The sequence below is a fragment of the Scardinius erythrophthalmus genome, assembly GCF_964197995.2.
Source record: "Scardinius erythrophthalmus genome assembly, chromosome: 8".
Classification (NCBI taxonomy): domain Eukaryota; kingdom Metazoa; phylum Chordata; class Actinopteri; order Cypriniformes; family Leuciscidae; genus Scardinius; species Scardinius erythrophthalmus.
The window spans coordinates 37251119-37271272 of record NC_138228.1 but is presented as its reverse complement, the minus strand read 5'-3'; the positions used below and the strand labels follow the sequence as shown (position 1 = coordinate 37271272).

At 36.8% G+C, this 20154-nt stretch overlaps 1 protein-coding gene across 2 annotated transcripts in view; it reads left to right on the top strand.

Moving 5' to 3' along the window:
- Nucleotides 1-20154, top strand: part of hipk3b (homeodomain interacting protein kinase 3b) — a 118323-nt gene that overhangs the window by 7915 nt on the left and 90254 nt on the right. For both annotated transcript variants that reach the window (XM_081373212.1, XM_081373211.1), the window contains exon 2: nt 7748-9011. In XM_081373212.1, coding sequence (XP_081229338.1) covers nt 7750-9011 — 1262 coding nt within the window. In that variant the 5' untranslated portion in view covers nt 7748-7749. The remainder of the gene's footprint in view (nt 1-7747; nt 9012-20154) is intronic.

The window sequence follows — 20154 nt, the reverse complement described above, 5'->3', positions numbered from 1 at the left end:
CATGTTAAGTGAATAGAAGTTCTTCTTTTAAAAAACATTTCTCGAGACTTTGGGTTTTCTTTCATTCCACAGCTTCTCATGTTTTTGAATACACAAAGTACTGGCGCTTAGGCTCTTCGTATAAAACTATACATAAATACATGATACTGTTTTGTTCATCCTAATAATCTTTTTTTCTTTTGTGCTCAGCCCTGCTATGGCCTCCTCTCTTATTTTTCTCAAATAATTTGTTTAGTTGGATTGTGGAATTTTGTCCTGCATTTTTGGATTTCCTTGAAAACAGGGGACTTCAATATAACTTCCTCTTCCCTTTTCTGTGGCTTTTTTTTTTCTTTTCAAGGAGGAATTCACCCAGCCCCCACCCCCCCCGCAAAAAAAGTAACAAATAAGTTGCATGTCCTTACTAAAGCACTAAGTACGCACTTCACGGCTGTCGCCACCATAATCAAACCTTCTTTACAGGTGATCACATAGGTCTACTTTATTATCATTGTTATATTTTTTTTAATTCCCAAATACATTTAAGCACAAACAGAACAGATTCCATTGTTGAGCTCAATCAAGCAGTCACCTGTCAAGAAAAGTTGTAGGCTATAGACCTTATGTAGCCCCGCTCCTTTTTCAGCGCTGTGCTCGTTGTCTTTTGACTTCCGGTCTGTATTTTCACAGCGATCTTGCGTATTTATGAATGAACGGCTCGTTTTAAAATCTTCCCAGTCTACTGACATTTGTTAAGACATCTGCTTTAAACATTACAATCCTCATGATAATTTTCGTTAACTTTACATTAAGTAAATCCACTTCAAAAGCTAATTACTCCTGGACAGCAATGCCATAGAAATACAGAGCGACCAAAAAAACGGAAGTTCAAAGACAATATTCTAAAGATGGCGGCGCCCTCGTTTCTCTTGCGCATAAAGTCTATAGGCAATGAGGCCTGTGATTGACATGACCAATGAAATCTTTAGAATCAACTGTGGGGGGGATTTGCGCTTAATTTAACACTGACAGCCATTTGCATTGAAAAAATGAATGGACATCATTAATTTTTGAGAGTTGTTGAGATCTGGAAACATGAGACTGTTGGTGGTTAGAAGTTTAATATAGATCAATCCTTATTAAAGTTACAAAAGCTATTGAGTCAAGGGCAGTGAGCGACTTTTTTCTTTGTCTTTTTGTTTGATTAACATTAAAAACATAGGCGGCAGCAGGACTATTAGACTGTTGTCACTTTAAGACCTAATGCACGGATCCATACTGTTTTTCCATTCTACTGCTCTACTTTTCCATTGTTTAACAAAGTAAACACGCTATAGACAGACGTCTTTAACTGTTGCGCTCACGTCTCGCGTCTTTTGCAGTCTTGTGCATGACACAGCATTCTAAAAACGTTGCGCTCAAGTTAAAATAAGTTAAACTTTTAAAAAAATGCAAAAACCTTGGGTTTTTATTCCATGGACCTGCATCTCGTGCTTTTAACAGCATAAACACATTCTGTGTGAACCGGCCCTAACACATGCGTTTTATTTCTTAACTGTTTACGTTTCACTGAAGACATTACCGACTATGTTTACGACGATACTCGTCAATATGGGCATTTTGACAATTTTGTGTGAATGTGTCCGTTAAAAACACGTGAAAGAGCTTAATTCAGTATTTGTGTGCTGTCTGAGACGTGGCTTTCTGGGCACACACTAGTCCTTCGGATGAGATGTAAAACCAAGGTCCTGACTCTCTGTGGTCATTAAAAATTCCATGGCACTTCTCGTAAAAGAGTAGGGGTGTAACCCCGGTGCCCTGGCCACATTCCACCCATTGGCCCTTGCCAATCATGGCCTCTTAATAATCCCCATCCACTGAATTGGCTCTATCACTCTCTCTCCTATCCACCTGTAGCTGGTGTGTGATGCGTTGTACTGCGGCTGCCGTCGCATCATCCAAGTGGATGCAGCACACTGGTGGTGGTTGAGGAGAGATCCCCTGATATGATTGTAAAGCACTTTGGGTGAACAGTAGTACATAGCACTATATAAATACCTCATTCATTCATTCACTTCGGATGTGTGTTGCGCACACAAAACTTCTCAAACAGCGAGTACCGAATTTACTACTCTTTTGTGTCGTCTTGTGCTTGAATATTTATATAGGTAAGGCTTAAAAACGGATGAAAATGATAAACTTTCGTTACAGTGCAGCACTGGCCAGATTGGGCAAGTGACAGTTCCATCTACTGTTCTAATTCCGAACGTCGTTTATGCTGGCTCCGGGCCATCGGGCAGTCCTTATTGTCGAGCCCTGAGTACATATTTATTTTATGCTGTCCAACTGCATAGACCTGGCAGTTTAATTATTTTAAAATAATGTACATTAAAGGAATGGGTTTCTTTGGTACTTTTTAAGGTAAAAACTCCAAAATCCTGTCCTCACATGGTACAAAAAAAAATTATAAAGACGATCGAAAACATGGTATTTCCATGGTACTTTTTAAAGAGATGTAATGCGTCATTCTTCCTAAACATTTCCTTAAATTTCCTTGTCTGTTTGTTAAATATAAACCAGCGTCCTAATCAGTTCATAATTCTGTAATTAAAAGGATGGTTGCATAAAGATAGCCAGCATAAATTTGTGTGAAACTAAGTTAACAACATGATGATTGTCAAATAACAAATAGCCAGAAATTATAGTAGAATTAGTGTAAATTAGACAACTGAAACTAAAAACATTCAGTGATCGGTCTGTGATATGATTTGTGTTAACAGCAAGATTCGTTTTGGATAATATTTGTTCATTTTTTTTTCCTTGGAATGGCCTACTTTTTCTTATGTTGTGATTTCTCACATTATACCCTTTATAACTTTGTTACACCTCTGTTAGCTGTTTGCACTCTATAGAAAAGTTGCTCTTGAGATTTTTAAGAGTGTTTCAGCCCTTAACTTGAATCCAGTGTTTCCTATACATTGATTATCTGTGGTGGCCCACCACAATATCAACATTGACCGCCACAAATAGATTTCAGTGCTTCCCATTCATTAATTGGTCTGTAGCGTAGGACTACTCAACTATTACTGTAATGTAGACTGAAACGAGAGGTTTGAGTCCCCTTTAGTTCAGATACAAGTCAAAGCACAGACTTTTTCTTTGTTCAATTTGCACACTGAACATGGGTTGGAGCTCTTAATTTTGAACTCTCAAAGTGCACCAGATTGATTGATTTAACTTTAAAAAGTACAAAATGGGACCAAGGTCCACCCACCACAGTTTCACAAAATCCTGTGGGAAGCACTGGAATTGGACAAGCCACAAAGTTTGCACTGGATGTCAGCCAAATGAATGTGAAATTGGCAATGTCTTTTCAAAATTGTGGTCTGCTGCTGAAAATACTCTCTTATCTTGTTCCCTTTCCTTAACATTTTTTTTTTCCTGGAGTACAAATCAAAGGTAGGTTTGACCCCAGAGCAGAATTCAGTGTAAATAGAGTTCGAGTAGTACCACAACTTTTGACAAAAGACAGCTGATAGCTTTGCGTAATGCATTTTTGCATTGACATTAAGTCAATGTGGATAACTTATTATTGGTGTTTGTTTGCTAAGGAAAGCATCACTAGTACTGCTTAGGCCTTTATAGACAGTGCTTCCTAAATTTGACATTTATTGAGAATAGCCAAGACATATCCTGGTGTCTCTTTTTTCCTCCACTCTAAGTAATGCTTATTTAGAAACAGCTGTTGCCTCGAGACCTCGATACATGGAAACCGATATGAAACGGTCATTTGAACCTGTGAACAGTTAGTTGTTTCCCTTTACAGCGTTAATGGAAAGAGCTTTGGTGGGTGTTGGAGGCAGGAACTCAACCTTCTGCTGCAATAGGCCTATGACATTTTCTTGGCTTGTCATTGGCTGCTCAAGGCAGCCTGCTGATTGCTGCTGTAGCATAGGGGCAAAGGTCAAGTATGATGCCAGCCTGATGATGCAAGCCACTGTACTCAATAGGATCAATGACCCTACATAAGTTGTTTACATTAAGTTCATGGTGGTGTCACAACAAATTGAGGAAAATGCCTCTACAGACATTAGTCATTTTATTAATGATTATTGAATAGAGACCAAGGATGTGAATTTTGAAAGATAAAGACAAAGATAAAGATAATTATTTGATCAGTCTTAGGGACAGTTCACACAGAATGCATTTCTGCGCTACTTTTTCAGTTTTTCAATGTAAACACGCTAGATGGACGTATTTAACCATTTTGCTCACATCTCAAGTCTTTTGCACAAACCAAAAGATTTAAAAGATGAAAAGACCAAAAGATGATTCATTCAGATGCATCACGTGACATGCTCTGACATCTGATATGGGACCGTTTGTGTGTGTTTTTGACAGCTTTTTACTGGGGTTCTGTTCAGTTGAAGGCCATAAATGCTGTGTTATACGTTTTGATGTGTTTTAGGTGGTTTGTATTGTTGTTGCTAATGATTTGATAAGATATTGTGTCTGTAAATAGTTGTTTCCACTAAAAAATAATTAATTTTTATAATACAAATCCTTAAAGAAAATCCTTTTCTCAAAATGGCTTTTTTTCTCATACTCTGAGCCAGAAATCTCCACTTCAGCAGCACTTACATTCACCAAACTTTCCAGTTGTATTCCTATCTATATTCTTAAGGTTTTTACCGAGGGGTTTGTTCATATATCATTCAGATTCTGATTTATACAACATTTTATACCTAAAAACGGGGCAATTTTTTTTTTTTTTATTATTATTATTTTTTTTTTTTATGGCAGTTGACAGTTTTTTCTGATTAATGGAGTGATAAAAAGAGATATCCAAAATCCCCCTGTAAAAAACTTTGACTCTAATATGTCAACAAAATAAAACAAGAATTTTGAATCTGGCTTTATCCAATGTTCAGATTTCTCTGCTGGAAACATATGCAAATTAGTGCATATTTAATGAGATAATACCTAATTTGCATATGTAAACATAAACATTCTAAAAACTTGTAATACAAAAGATATTTTTCTTAATGTCAGTAATCAACTGGGGAAGTTTCATGCTGATATCTATTTTTTTTTTTTTTTTTATCTTTTTTTTTTCTCTATTCACCTGGGGTATCTCCCCTTAAGGCGAGACACGGCAGGCAAAAACATCGTTTTTTTTTCACTGGTCAATTTTGAGATTTTGGGTTATTTGTCTTCAATAACATGTATTCTTTCAGACTTGTGCTGAAAAAAAGCCCAAAATACACATTTAGGTCTTTATTTTACTACACTTTGTCTGTTTGAGTGTGCAGATTTCGCCTAAATTCACCAAAAGTTTGCGTTCTAAATCATCCCGCTGCTCCGCGATCGCTGTCTCTACCCCATCATAAAATACACCGTTGGAAAGCTCTCTCTTTTCTGTACAATGCTGTCGGATCCAAATATGGTCATTTCCTGTCTATCAGCAACCAATCATGCAAGTAAAACAGGCGATTTAACTCGAAATGCGCAATCTCATTGGCTGATGCCAATTTCTGACAACGTGATTCGTCCAGAATCATCACGTGACGCCCTCTGATGTTTCCGCGGTAGTTCAAAATGTCGAAAGATATGCGTGTAAAATTCTCTCAGAGAAGCCGAAAACAGTTGTCATTAGCTAGAAGACACAAGGGATTACCAACAAAGACAAAAGATTATGAAATGCCATCACGTAGTGCATGGGTCTTCACAATTTTTTTCATGAGAGCCGCACTGATAGGACAAAGTCAGTAGGAGAGCCATACGTCGTCCTTTCAGTTTCGGTTCTCAATCGATCAAGTATTTACATGTTCTCTCGATAAACCACCTCTTTCAATCCGATCAAAATTATTTGTAATATAGCTGACACTTTGAGTTTGTAATGGGTTATGTTATAGCCCTACTTATTTTTAAGGTTTTTAAGAAATATCTGTAGTGACTGGCTGCATGATATCGCCGTATTTTTTACAGCCATGCGAGCCACAAATTAAAGCTTATTGGCAGGCCACACGAGGCTCGCGGGCCACACGAGGTTCGCGAGCCGCGCAATGAGAACCCTGACATAGTGTGTCGTGTCGATGCGTTACGAACAAGCTGTAACATTTTGAACACATCTAAATGTAAGTCAAAAAGACACATTACATTTCAAAGCACTCAAAACCCACGAGCCAAATCCTGAAAACAGTCGCCTCAGTCAGCTGATGGTGTAGCTAACCAAACAGGCTCCCTTCAGCACTGGTTCAAAACAACTCAACAGGACAAAACTAATTATGAATCATTCAAAATATCAATATTTAGAACATTGGAGAAAGCAAACAAAGTAGACTAAATTGTTATTTGACAGAGTATCTGCACACTGTCAGAGAAGAAGAGACGGATCCTGACTAAATACAGGCTCAGTGACCACCAACTGGGTCAGACAGAGATGCACTTCCTCCTTCACTGGGAAAAAGTATCATCATCACTAAGTGATTTACACCATGGACAAATAGCCAAAAGAATAAAACTTCCCAAAGTTAGCACCAGAAAAGAAGCTGGAAGTTCTAGAGGGTACAGCAGCTCCACTGACAGCTAAATGTATCTGCCTGAGGGACTGTGATATACCGGTATTTAGTTTTTCCATTCCACCTGTGTGATGGACTGTTGATGTGTTGTTTTGGATGTTATGATCAGTGATGGATGAAGCAGTAATGAGTTTTGGATGTTAAACAGTGTGATACATGGATTTTACTTGGACCTAAAGCATATTTTGTCTGTAATTCATGGCTTTCAATAGAAATTAGTGGAATTTTGCCATAAAAATCTTTAAAGGCCGTTTTCTCAAAATGAGTTTTTTCTTGCACTCCTAGTGACGATTTTCCACTTCTGTAGCACCTACATACACCAAACTTTACAGTCTTATTCCTAACTATATTATGAAGATTTGTTCAGAGGGATTTGTTGATATATCATTCTTGGCCTGATTTATATGACATTTTATGCCTAAAAATAGGGCGGAAATCAATTTTTTAAGGCTATTGCCAGTATTTTCTGATTTACAGGGTAACAAAAGGGTATATTCATAATCCCCTCTGAACATGTCTTTACATTGAATATATCAACAAAATGCAAAAATAATTTTGAACCTTGTTTTTTTCAATGGTCAGATTCGTCACTTCAAAATATATGCAAATTAGCGCATATTTAATTAGATATAGCCTCATTAGCATATTTAACAATAAAATTACAGAAACATTGCAATGCATTTTTTTCTCCTATTCATGTGAGTAATCAACTGGTAAAGTTTGATGGTGATATCTGTAAGTTGACAATTTTACCCTATTCACCTGTAGTGTCTCGCCTTAACATACAAAGTACATCAAGCATTTCCATGACAACCTTCAGTCGGCCAAGGAGCATAAGCCTCCATTCATTCTTCAGCACCATAGGATTTATTATTATTAATAACCATTATTAATAATAATGGAGGAGGGAGGTTTAGACTAGTCGGCTGCAAAATTTCCGTTTAAACGTTAATGAAATTAGCCGTCACACACATCCCTACACACCACACGGCATTCTCAAAACACGGCGCTCAAGTTAAAACAGCAGAAAGGCGTTCTGTGTGAACCCAGTCCTAAATGTAAATTTTTCTTTGAAAATGAAAATGTTACTTTGAAAATGTTACAATTACTGTTTTTTTTTTTTCTTTCTTTTTTTTTCTTTTTAAACGAAACTGTATGATCTGTATCTGGTTTTCTTGTGTTCGCAGGTATGGCCTCACAAGTCTTGGTCTACCCACCACATGTTTTTCAAACTCAGACAAGTGCCTTTTGTAGTGTGAAGAAACTCAAAGTCGAGCCCAGGAACTGTGTTTACCATGAGAGGGCCTACCCACAGACTTACTTGAATGGTAGAACCCTTGGCATTGCTTACCCGACAAAACTCACCGCTTCGTTGAAGACACAAGATTCTTTGTTTGGCAGACACCACGGGCAGGATTTTCTATTGCAGACGGCTACTGTACACGGCGTGCGACGTCAGCATACAACCACAGCGACCCAGCAGCAAAAAGGGGGCATCTCCTCTCAGGAAAAGGGGCCAGAGCACAAGGACAAAGGAAGGGGTTGCAGCAGTGGAGCTACAGGGGCAGTTGGAAGGGGTAGGGGAGAGGGAAGCGGCAGTCAAGAAGGAGGTGGAGGACAGGGTGGAGGTAACAGTGAAGGTGGTGGAGGAGAGGACAAAGGTGAACGGAAAGACTGTGGAGGTTTTAACTTGCAAGACAGCTCCCACAGATGCGGGCTGAAACGTAAGAGCGGGGAGCTTGAGAACTTGGGGAGCGCCATGCAGATTGTAGAGGACCTGTCAATGTTACCTGCAATGTTGCAATCAAACGTGGGAAACCCACTGGTTGCAGTGCCAGCGGCGGTCGGTGGAGGGCCTTCAAAGCAAGGTGGGAATTCCAGAAATGGGGATGGAGACTACCAGTTGGTGCAGCATGAGTTGCTTTGCTCGTTGAAGAACACCTATGAGGTATTAGACTTCCTCGGCCGTGGTACTTTCGGCCAGGTTGTGAAATGCTGGAAACGAGGCACCAGTGATATTGTGGCAGTGAAGATCCTGAAGAATCATCCATCATATGCACGACAGGGCCAGATTGAGGTGGGCATCCTGGCCCGCCTCAGCAGTGAGAATGCAGATGAGCATAATCTTGTGCGAGCTTTCGAGTGTTTCCAGCACCGCAGCCACACCTGCCTTGTGTTTGAGATGCTGGAGCAGAACCTGTACGACTTCCTCAAGCAAAACAAATTCAGCCCGCTACCTCTGAAAGTAATCCGTCCCATTCTTCAGCAGGTGGCCATGGCACTCAAAAAATTGAAGGCCATGGGACTGATTCACGCAGACCTAAAGCCTGAGAACATAATGCTGGTGGACCCTGTACGGCAGCCCTACCGAGTTAAAGTCATAGACTTTGGCTCAGCCAGTCACGTCTCCAAAGCAGTCTGCTCAACGTACCTCCAGTCACGGTACTACAGGTATGTACAAACAAAAGACTGAAATAGTCATCAGCTGAAATTTATTTTCTCACAATGGCCAATTAATTGCACTTATTGCATTAATATTTTGGTCACTATATTGAACGTTAAATTTCTTGAGTTTGGCAGAGGTGTTCTGTTTGGGCATTGATCTGTATTTTCTGTAACACATATTCTGAAGCACATCCTTCTTTCTCACCAATAGATCATTGAAAACGTTCTAAAATCTCTAGCTGTCTGTGAATGTTATACAACTAAAGTCCTTGTGGAATTACCAGTCAGGAAACGCCACTGATGTAAAACAATTTCCCTTGTGTTCTAAAGCTACGCTGACTCTGTAGAACTATTTGACCCCACAATGCAACAGGCAGGGGCTAAACCATTCTTCTCACATCACCATGGGAAAGGAAGTGATGTTTTGAAAGTACTTTGTAGAATAGGGTAAAAACAACTCGTAATAGATGATTTTTTTTTCTTAGAGCCCTGTTGCATATGTAATCAAATAATAACTTTTGAATGCAGGGAACCTTTGTAAATATTGTTCACCCTTAGTTTGAACGTTGAAATGGTGGCTACATTTGTTTATTTTTATTGTAAGATCATCATGCTCCATCTTGTTTCCTGAATGCATCAAAGGAAATGCCTTGAATGTCACATTGATGTACTGGCAAAATTAAAAACAGACAAAGAATTAACTTTGTCTAACTAAAACTAAAAATATTTTTACATTTACTTTTGTGCAGTGGTAAAACTTGTGGTGTGTAACAAATCTGCTATAATATTATGGGTAAACCTCCTGTCACAAACTTCCATCAATTTAGATTTTTGTCCTCCATTAGATCTGTTTGTTTCTTCGCCTCATTTATTCGACTATCCTGCGCTTTATACAAAGAAGTGTGAATTTATCATCTCGAAATTTAAACATGATAGTTTTTATATTTTAATTTAGTTTTGTGTAACTCGTGTGAAAGCATTCAGCACTACTGTTATGGCAGGTAAAACTTTTCATGTGACTGAAGAGCCATTCTCATTTTAATCAGTACATTGAAGCTAAAGCCCAATTTATACTTCTGCGTCGAACTCACGCCGTAGGTCCGACGCAGAAGTATAAATCAGCCTTAAAGTGTAAATTGCAGGTTAACCACCACAACCAATTAATGTGTAAATTAAAGTGCTCAATATGTATATATGTAAAAATTTCTGTCTTTAAATGCGTTAAAATAACATTTATTGGGGTTTCTTCAAAAGTAGCATGTTTTTTACAGTGACTGGGTGATGAAGTCATAAGAGGCACTCGCAACCCATATTCTGCTAGATTCCCACTGTTTGTGGCTGACTATGGAGAACGACTGGGAGACTGATAACATTAGGGAACAAGCCAAAGTCTTTTCAAAATCTTGCCGTCATGTAGAATAGCAAGGAGGGACAACGACTGAAGACATTATTTACTTACATGGTGTCAGTAGTAGTCCTAATCAGAGCTGTAGAGATGCAAACATTCCACAGGCACAATGGCGCTTTGCATCTGCTGACAGAACGCGATATTGTCAGTGCTAAAACGCAACTCCGCAACAACACGGAGCTGTTGCGAGATACGCGCCTTTAACTGAATTAAGCCGTTTTGGACGGACCGAGCTCAAGGCGGATGAGCGCAGCCCGCGGGAGGGCAAGTGTGTTTCTGCGGCGGGGTCCAGTTAGCGAAAGATAAACAAAAACCACAGAGTGCCGAGCAACCGAACTCTGAACGCCGTGGAGGTGAATTTTGATGTATTCGCACATCCCGCACAAACACAATAGTTAGCCTAACCATTTTTGCTAGCTAGGTCTCCAATATAACTGCTAAAGTTAGTCTACTTGCCGTTAGACTAACGGTTACTCTAGGCTTGGAGTCCCTCTTATGACGTCACGCCCAGCCTAGTGGAAGGGAGAGGGAGTGCTTAAAACCACTGTAAAAAGTACCAACTTTTCATATTATATTCAGCATTTTGGTATAAAAAAACATACAAAACAATGGTGGGCGGTTCTTATCTTTATGTTTAATAAGCACATTGCATTATCTTCGTGAAAAATGTAACCTGCAATTTACACTTTAATGCTTGAGAAAATGCGCATTTGATTAGCTGTCAGTTTCGGACTGTGTCCTGCTTGATGACTGGTGTAATCGCATAGGTGTGGGTAACTAATCTACTCAAGCCTCTGCTGTTGCCTGCCGGATTACATCTTAAGTCACAATCTGTTCAAAGGCAGTTTACTTCACCTCCACTTTTACAGCTGCCTATGACCAAGTTGTGAATTTTACACTTCCGCCTCCTTTTTAGTAACTTATGCTCTTATAACTGTTAACATTGAGTTAATAGTAGCATGCCTAATGGAAATTGACTTAAACTGCTATAGCATCTGCAGGTGCTAGTATATAGCAAAACCTTATGATTGCATCACATTCTGTTATCTTGGTGTAGGTTGCCATCTTTGGAATCTTATTTTCAGCCATGTCTCTAAGTAAGTGTAAACATGCCCATGCTTCTGGAAATCATGTCCATCTCAGATGTTTGATTAAACTCTCACACATTTGTTGTGATATTTCATGTGTACGTTTGTTCTTCATGCAGTTCTTTGCTCCAAATTTCCTTTACGTTCTAACTTTTCCATGGATATGTCATAGAGATTCATTGTACAAAAAGTGTGAGAACCCTAAATCTTAAATCACTGAAAGCTAGGCCAACACAAAATGTTTATACTTATTGACTGATATTTTTGGTTTGTGGGGGGAATTCTGTGAAATTAATTCAAACATTGTAAAATGTGTTCAATAATGCTGAAAGTAAGTGTGTGTGATATCATGATATTAGATTCTGAACGATTAAAATGTCTTCACGATCTGCTTTTGAAGAGAGATTGTATAGTATCGTGCTACAGTGCACATTCTATCAGTTGCAGCTCTGGCGCTGCCATCCCAACATACTCTACAACGCGACGTACATTCACAGCATGTTTAGCAACACTGCGGTATTGGTTATGCTCACGTGACATTTCAGTTCTTCACCATGACGAAATGTTATTATCTGCATGCGTTTTAAAGCCTTGCCAGTTAAACTTTCTCACACACAAAAAGCCTGTCACACAGCGCAAGTCTTATTGCACTTAAACTATAAAATACACAAATAGTTTACATAAACAGTCATTTATATCTTAAGTGAATGTAAACCGTTCAGATTTGTGTTAGTAGTATATTAGATACGGTATGTGCATTAGGTCTTAAAGTGACAGCAGCCTAATACACCTGCTGCTGTCTGTGTCATTAATGTTAATCAAACAACAAAATACATGGAGAAAATCACTCACTGCTCTTGACTGAATAATTTCTGTAGCTTTAAGAATCAATGTATATTTAATTCCTTTAGTAAAATCTATAGCCTATAGTTTTTTTTTTACATTGTTTATTCAGTTTTTTACTTGAATGATACTGTTACAGTAAATACACCTACTGTAAAAATAGTAAAGCACTGTTTATTTTATTTGTATCTTATTGTATTTGTATAATTATTTGTAATTTGCATCTTTGTTCTTATTTTTAATAACAAAGATAAAAAAATGAAATAAAATAAAGTGAAATATGATTTTGGTCATATCGCCGCACCTACTTTGGCTTAAATGGTCAGTCATTCTTTTCTTTTTTCTTTTGTTAGCTTTAAGGTAAAATATGTAAAATAGGGAACTTGTTAGGGAAGTTTGGCTCTACTGCTCAGTGACTTATAAAAAATAGTCTTTTAAAACCAACATGAAAACGAATCGTCATAAGATTGTGGATCGTGATCCTGCCTGAAAACAAATGATATATTTTGCCTAACACTTCGTGTTTTAATTCTTTACACTTTTTCAGTCATTTTTACTTAACAAAATAAATATCTTTGAAAAAGGGTTTCTTCTGCAATTGCTAACGGGTGATCTTTTTTCAAGTCATGAAACAGTATTGTGTTGCCTAACTTTGATGGCACGTATCTTTGGCACAGTTTGCAGCAGGCTGCAATATTAATATGACATGTTTTGTGTTTCAGTAGCTTGAGTTGACAGTAGTAGTAGCTTGAGTTAGAATGCAGATGTAAATTTAAACAGTAACATCTGTAAAAATTGTAACAACTTCATTTTTATATGGTAAAATTAAAATATTCTGACTTTGAGTTTTATTAAACAATTGGTCTTCCATAGCATACAATGATTTAGATCATGACAACCACAGTAAAAACCACGAATGCATATAGCACCTCACTACAATGGTAAAATGTAACTAAATGGTTTCTATGGTGTATGAAAAACAGTATCCTAAATATACTTGAAACCATTAAGAATGAGAACTCTTTGGATATGATTATAAATATAATATAAACATGGAATTGCCAAAACACTTGTTCAATACCCTTTTCTCCACCCTCTAAACCCAAACCTACCCATGTCACGTGAAAGTGATCCAATCTCACCCCCGTTTCTGCTGCTCTAGGGAGAGTTCTCTCAAACTCACTGTGGGGGCTGCACTCTGGAAACTACTACCTAAAATTAGCTGATGGGAGGATGGCCAACTCAGTTTGACTTCTATAGATGGTGAAGTGTGCTGGCAGTCAAAGTGAAATAAGGCAGAGCAAAATACTAGTGATCCCCTTTGCTCACAGTCAAGGTCACTATCTTCCAGCGTCAGCTGTTTTGTTGCTTTTAGAAGCGGGAATATAGATAGACAGGAATTTAAAAACCGGGTGTGTTCCAGCAATCTCATAAATTTAGCCCCAAACCTTTCATTAAAAATGCAATCAGAAATTTATGAAAATGGCAAACAATTCAATTAAATTGTCAGCAATTTTTATATTTGCTGAATGTTGAAATTATGTAAATAAGCTCCAAAAAGCACAAAAAAGCAATAAAAATAAAGTCCGTGTGACTTATAATTTGGACATGACATGAATCCTGTCGCGTTAAGTGATGAAAAAGAACTTCTGGAGCCAGTGTATGAGAGACAGGTTCTTCTCATGTTGGGTTTTTTCCATGATAATTTGGCATGAATAGCCATTGACTTGGTATCTCTTTGACCATGTTCTGTTTGAGTTGGAAACTTTAGCCTACCTCATCAATCATTTATCTGCTAACGTTGGCAACATGGCAAACAAGGGCAATCAAATTGTGTCCCGTAAGATGAACAAAGTAAATTGTCTTATAAATGTAATAATAGTGGGGAAAAAAGAATATATTTCATCTAGAGGATCCCCTATATTCTGACATCATCTGCTCTTCTCTGTGAGCTTTAAGGTGAAGTAGTACTATTAAGTTATTGCCGTTTTTATAAACATCTGAATGACTGTTCAAGTACGACCAATCCTATCGATGTGTTGTAACCAAAGTCAAAGTTTACAATTCAAAATGTATATATTTTTTTTCCAACCAAACCCATTGTAGTATATCAAGGGTTCTTAGTGTTGTCAAGGCCTGTTTGAGATGTGTTATCAAGGATCAGGACTGCAAGGACAGTGGAGGAAAAAGTAGCGTTGTTACTTTAAAAGTGGTCATATGATGCTATTTTAAAAGTTCATTATTTTGATTTTTGGGTGTAATATAATAGCTTAACATGCTTAAATGTAAAAAAAAAAAAAAAACATTATTTTTCACATTCTGTTCATTGCTCCTTTATTCCCAGTCTGCACTGATGTATACAAAGCCCCTCCTCCCGGATAGCCCAGAGTGCTCTGATTGGCCAGCTGACCCAGTGCGTTGTGATTGGCCACCTCAAACGTGTGACGGAAATGTAACGGCCCATAATCACATGCTACAGCTTCCCAAGGCTTCTAAAGCATTTGTAAACACAAAGTTAATAATGTAATAATAATGTTGTCGGTTTTACCGTATTAGTTTGAGCCCGAGTCAGATCCTGAAAATGCTAACTTTGCAAGCACGACTTGAGCAGAACATTTCAGACTGGCAAGTAATCTTTGTATAGTCTGTGTTGTACTTTTCCAGGTTCAGGAAGATATTGTTTGTAAAATGCACAAGCAATTTTTGGGGTTGAGAACAGCTTTATAAATAAATCTTAAACTCTGAAAGCAAAAGCGGTTTTGCATTCACATCCAACATACAGCGTCTCCGCTATATATCAACAACACTTTAATTCACTGAAACCTCACCTTCTTTCTTTGTGTATGCCTTTTGGTGGGCATTATGCTAATATTTCACATTATGATGTGGACGTTTGAGGAAATAATCTCTGGACTTTGATCGAGGCTCTTTAGGCAGATCTAGATCAATGTTCTCTGTTAGATAGAATACATTGCTTTATGGGGGACTGAGCTTTGTAACTACATATCGTATACATGCACAAACAGAGAGCCTACATTACACACTAAAGGAAAACATTAAAACGCATCATGTGACCCCTTTAACCCCTATGTACAATTGTGTTTTGTTACTATGAGCTGCATGTTTTCAACACTTCAGTAATATAAGATTTGTCATGAAAATGCTATGACCAAAATAATCCAATGAGTAATTTTATTTCACAATAACAATATATCACAAAATAGCTATTTTTGCTTTTAAATAAGGTTTTAAGGATATAGTAATTTGATACAATTGTTTCAATATCACAAACTAATACTAAGTAAAAAAAAAAAAAAAAACTCTCAAACTTACTGAAGTAAACAGTCAGTGAGACAATAAGTCTGGTAGAACCCAATATTTATTTTTGCTTGGAATGGTCTTAATGTTTTATATTTGAAGCATATAATTTTTCTTCTTTCTAGGACTACTTGTCTCTTCACTCAGCTAATCTTGTTTGACCTCTACCAACTCAACAGGGAACAGTTTGCAACATGTTGTTAGACTTACTGTTTAGAACTTGAAGTGTCCTTTAATTCAGCATACTGAAAGTAAACCACAGATGTTAGGATTTTATGGGAATCCCTCTCACAAGGTCACAGAGTTAAGAATTCACCCCCTCCTTCTGGGATCATATTCTGTATTAGTCTTTGTTTAGTTGCACTTCCCAGAAGTGATCTCAAAAGAGAACTAGTATGTGACTCAGAAAAAAATACCGCTTATCTTCCTCCATCATTGTAGCTGTAAGCTAGAATAAGGAAATAAAGTGGGTGAATTAATGGATTTAGGTTTTTGTAAAATTTCATGCCTTTTTTAAAATTTGAGGGGTTTTTGATGACAGTAAAATATTACTGCCAATGTTAGTTAGGCCTAGGCTAAATCTTTAATGATGCATTTCAGATTAAAGTCCTGTGATGAAAGGGGATTCTGCCTGTTTGCTTGATTTTTGGCAGGTTGCCTCTGTTTGCTAATAGTAGAGGTCGACCGATATTATACCGATATTTAGGTTTGACCGTACGTGCCGAAAACCGATTAATTGACCGATATTTTTAAACTGGATACTGGATAAAAAAAACATAACACTCCAAGTAAAACAGTGCTGAACCGAAATGTGTTAATGGAATAAATATATAAATATGAATATATTAAAATGAGAAGATCTACAAAATGAATTCTACAGAAAATAATTTAAACATTAAACAGTTTAATGTTTAATAGTTACATTAAAACAATTTTTTTTTTTTTAGCTATAACCTAGAAACATAGGTACATTTCATAGGTAACACTTTGCAAGTCCCATCTGTACAAGGATGTATTAGCTAGCTTTCATGGACTATATGCATCATGCAATATATATATATATATATATATATATATATATATATATATATATATATATATATATATATATATATATATATATATATATATATATATATATATATATATATATATATATATATATATATATATATATATATATATATATATATATATATATATATATATTTTTTTTTTTTTTTATACAGCATGTAGGCTATAAATATTTGAGCAAGACGATTGTACCTTGATCATTCATGTTAGTTCATAGTACATTAACTAAGGTTAACAGATAAAATTAAATAAACTCAATTTAAAATGTATTAGTAAATTTTGACATTAACAAACTAACAATGGACAAAATGTTCTACAACATTTATTAACCTTAGTTAATGCTAAAAATGTCATTAAAATTGCATAAATGTATAGTCTCTCACTTTATTTGATTCTATATTAGAACACTTGATGATTATCTAATCAAAATAACAATATGTATTGCAGTGATAAAAAATAATTAAATCGAATGCGTTACTGATTTGTTTTATGTTTCTGTCTGCTGCATGAACATATCAATGTTGAGAAAGCAATCACGTCACTAGCTTTAAATATGTAACTTTGCCGGCTAATGAATGCAAACAAGTAACCAGCTGGATATAAACTAATGCAAATAGATGGTAACAATTGCAACATTAAACATTTGGGTCAGGTTTGTGTGTGTTTTTGTCACATTGTTTTAACCGCTCGAGGTACTAATGTTAGAGTCATCACCGCCTTGACAACAAACATGCTTCTGTTCCTTCCCTGCTAATTCAGCATCTAGTTCAGCAACAAATTAATTACTTTATAATGATATGTCAGTATGTACTCAGGGTTTTTCCTGGCTCAAAATGAGGCGGAGGTGGTAAAATCCTGATAATGTATTTTAATAATTAGATAATTAAATTTGTATTTTCTGTAGACCATCATATAGCCTACTGTGTTTCCCACAGTATTTTTGTGGGTGTAGCTCGGTACCTCTAGGGGGATCCGGGGGCATGCCTCCCGGAAGAAAATTTTGTACATTTATAAATATAAATTCATTAATCTGGTGCACTGAGTCACCTGAATCCGCTGTTAAAAAAAAAAAATAATCCACCCGCCAACCGCCCAAACTATGATATTCTTTGATTTAGATATCTGCATCTGATCATCACATTACAATTATTCAAATTTTCAGTGTTAAGCATGAGTATATGGTAACATCACACTGAAGTTGGCTGATTTAAAATTAACATTTATTTAAAATAAAAGTTGTTCTTTTGGCAAAATTACATTTCCTTAATAGCCTAAACAGAAGCTTTACTCCAGGGGTGGGCAAACTTTTTGGCTCAAGGGCCACACTGGGTTTTAAAAATTTGACAGAGGGCCGGCCCAGTAGCAGATTATGAAGCACGATCTCATGAAAGTGCGTATCTATACCACAAATTTTATTTCTCGTGCCATTTATATGCCAAAAAGGTGTTTTTTTTTTTTTTTTTTTTTTTTTGCGTGCATGCTACACACTGTAAACCCCTTGGTTAGGATTAGGGGTGTGGAGTGCGTGCCTATTACACGCCATAAAGTGCATATCATATGCACGCGAAAACATATTATGCACTACAAATACAATTCGTGGTATTCGCACTTTCATAAGATCGGGCTGAGCAAACAGACAATGTTGTGGCAATTGTCTGTGCGAAATTCAACAACTGAGAGACGACATTCTGACAATAAATTTTTTTATGCTAGATATCCCCCATTTAGCATGTTATGTTTTGATGTTAATTTTTAAAGATGTTAGATAATTATAGCCTATACTTTTTAAATATTGTTTATCCTTATTATTATTTAATGGCCTAACAGTAAATTAGAAACAAAACATCTGCAAGTGTACACTTAGAAGAGTACAAATTGCAGGTTACGTTAATTCAACTTTATTAAAACTGAATGGCAATTTGCACTTCCAAAAGTCATACATTTGTGGAAATAAACGAATATACAAATTTATTTTAAGAATAATAAAATAAAACATAAAAGGCAAAGGGAGATCAGAACATTTAATGAAAAAAAAACGGGTTCTGTACATGGCAGACAGGGGAGCGTAGTCAAAAGCTGGACGATAAAGGTCGGTAAACGGAATCGGGCAGGATAACGTTACATCCACAAATCCAGAGGAGCAAAGAAACTAAATAGCAGACAAATCAAAGGAAAAACTAAGGTGTGCAAGCGGTTACCAAACATTTTTTTTCTCATTGAGTTTCCAAAAAAGGAAAAAACATTAACGTGCAACAAGTCTATGTGCTTAAGTCGCTGTCTGTTTGGTTTCCATGGTGACGCGTCATTGCTTGTTACGTGACACACCGCAGCCACAACAGCGCTGAATGAATGATGATCTGCTTTTATGTCATTTTTCCTTTTTTACATTTGTTAGCTATGGCATGCAATATCTGATATTCCGATTGTCAAATATATGCAACGCAGTATATATATATATATATAGTAGCCTAGCCTATTGCAAGAAAAAAAAAAGGCAAAATTAATGCGATCTTAAGACATTTTTTTTAAATACTCGGCGGGCCGGATTAAACAGCCTAACGGGCCGCATGTGGCCCGCGGGCCGTAGTTTGCCCACCTGCTTTACTCCCTTCAAATTTAAATTGTCAATGTTTCACTACATCACTGTTGGAAAACACTCTTATTTAATGTATGCTCCATCTTTAATTTCAAATTCTTAAATTTGATCAATACATTCAAATTAAAATAATAAGACACTAGGCTGTTACAAATCAAATTAAAGAATTTACAATGAAAAAATACAACTGTATTAACCCCCTGGGGTCGACGGTATCGTCGGCGATACCAGCTCGCTTTTTTTCAGTTCAGTTCAAAAGAAATTAATTTTGCTCTGTGGACTTTGATATTACAAGCAAGTTTCATACATCAATCGATTCTGTTAAATGTGTATTATTTTTGTGTATACTCACAATAAAAACAAAGTGTTGTGCTTTTTGCCAAATAAAGAAAATAAATGAGGTAATTTATATAAAAAACAAATATTCTCATCTTGTGAAATCTGTATTAAAAGAGAGCGATCCCAGTCGAGCTCATTAGAGCTAATTCAAAGGTAATGTGACTCCGCCCACGGAGAGCGCGTGCTATTCAAACGCAAACTACTGAGGCAAACCAAGCAAACCTGTGAACGCCCCCATCTCAGCTTGAGAAAACAAGTTTATTCAGATCATTGTAGCCTACGTGTTTACACCATCTGGCAGCGCTGTGAGAAATATTAATAATGGAAAATCTACCTCAGAGTGCGGGTATTGCAGGAGAGAGGATCCGAATATGTAGTAAGTTTTTTTTCCTTCTCAAGTTAATCGCGTTTCTGTGAATGAATGAACGGCAGCCGCAGAGATGCACGCTGTTTATCACAGCTCGCAAAAAGACAGTTTAAATT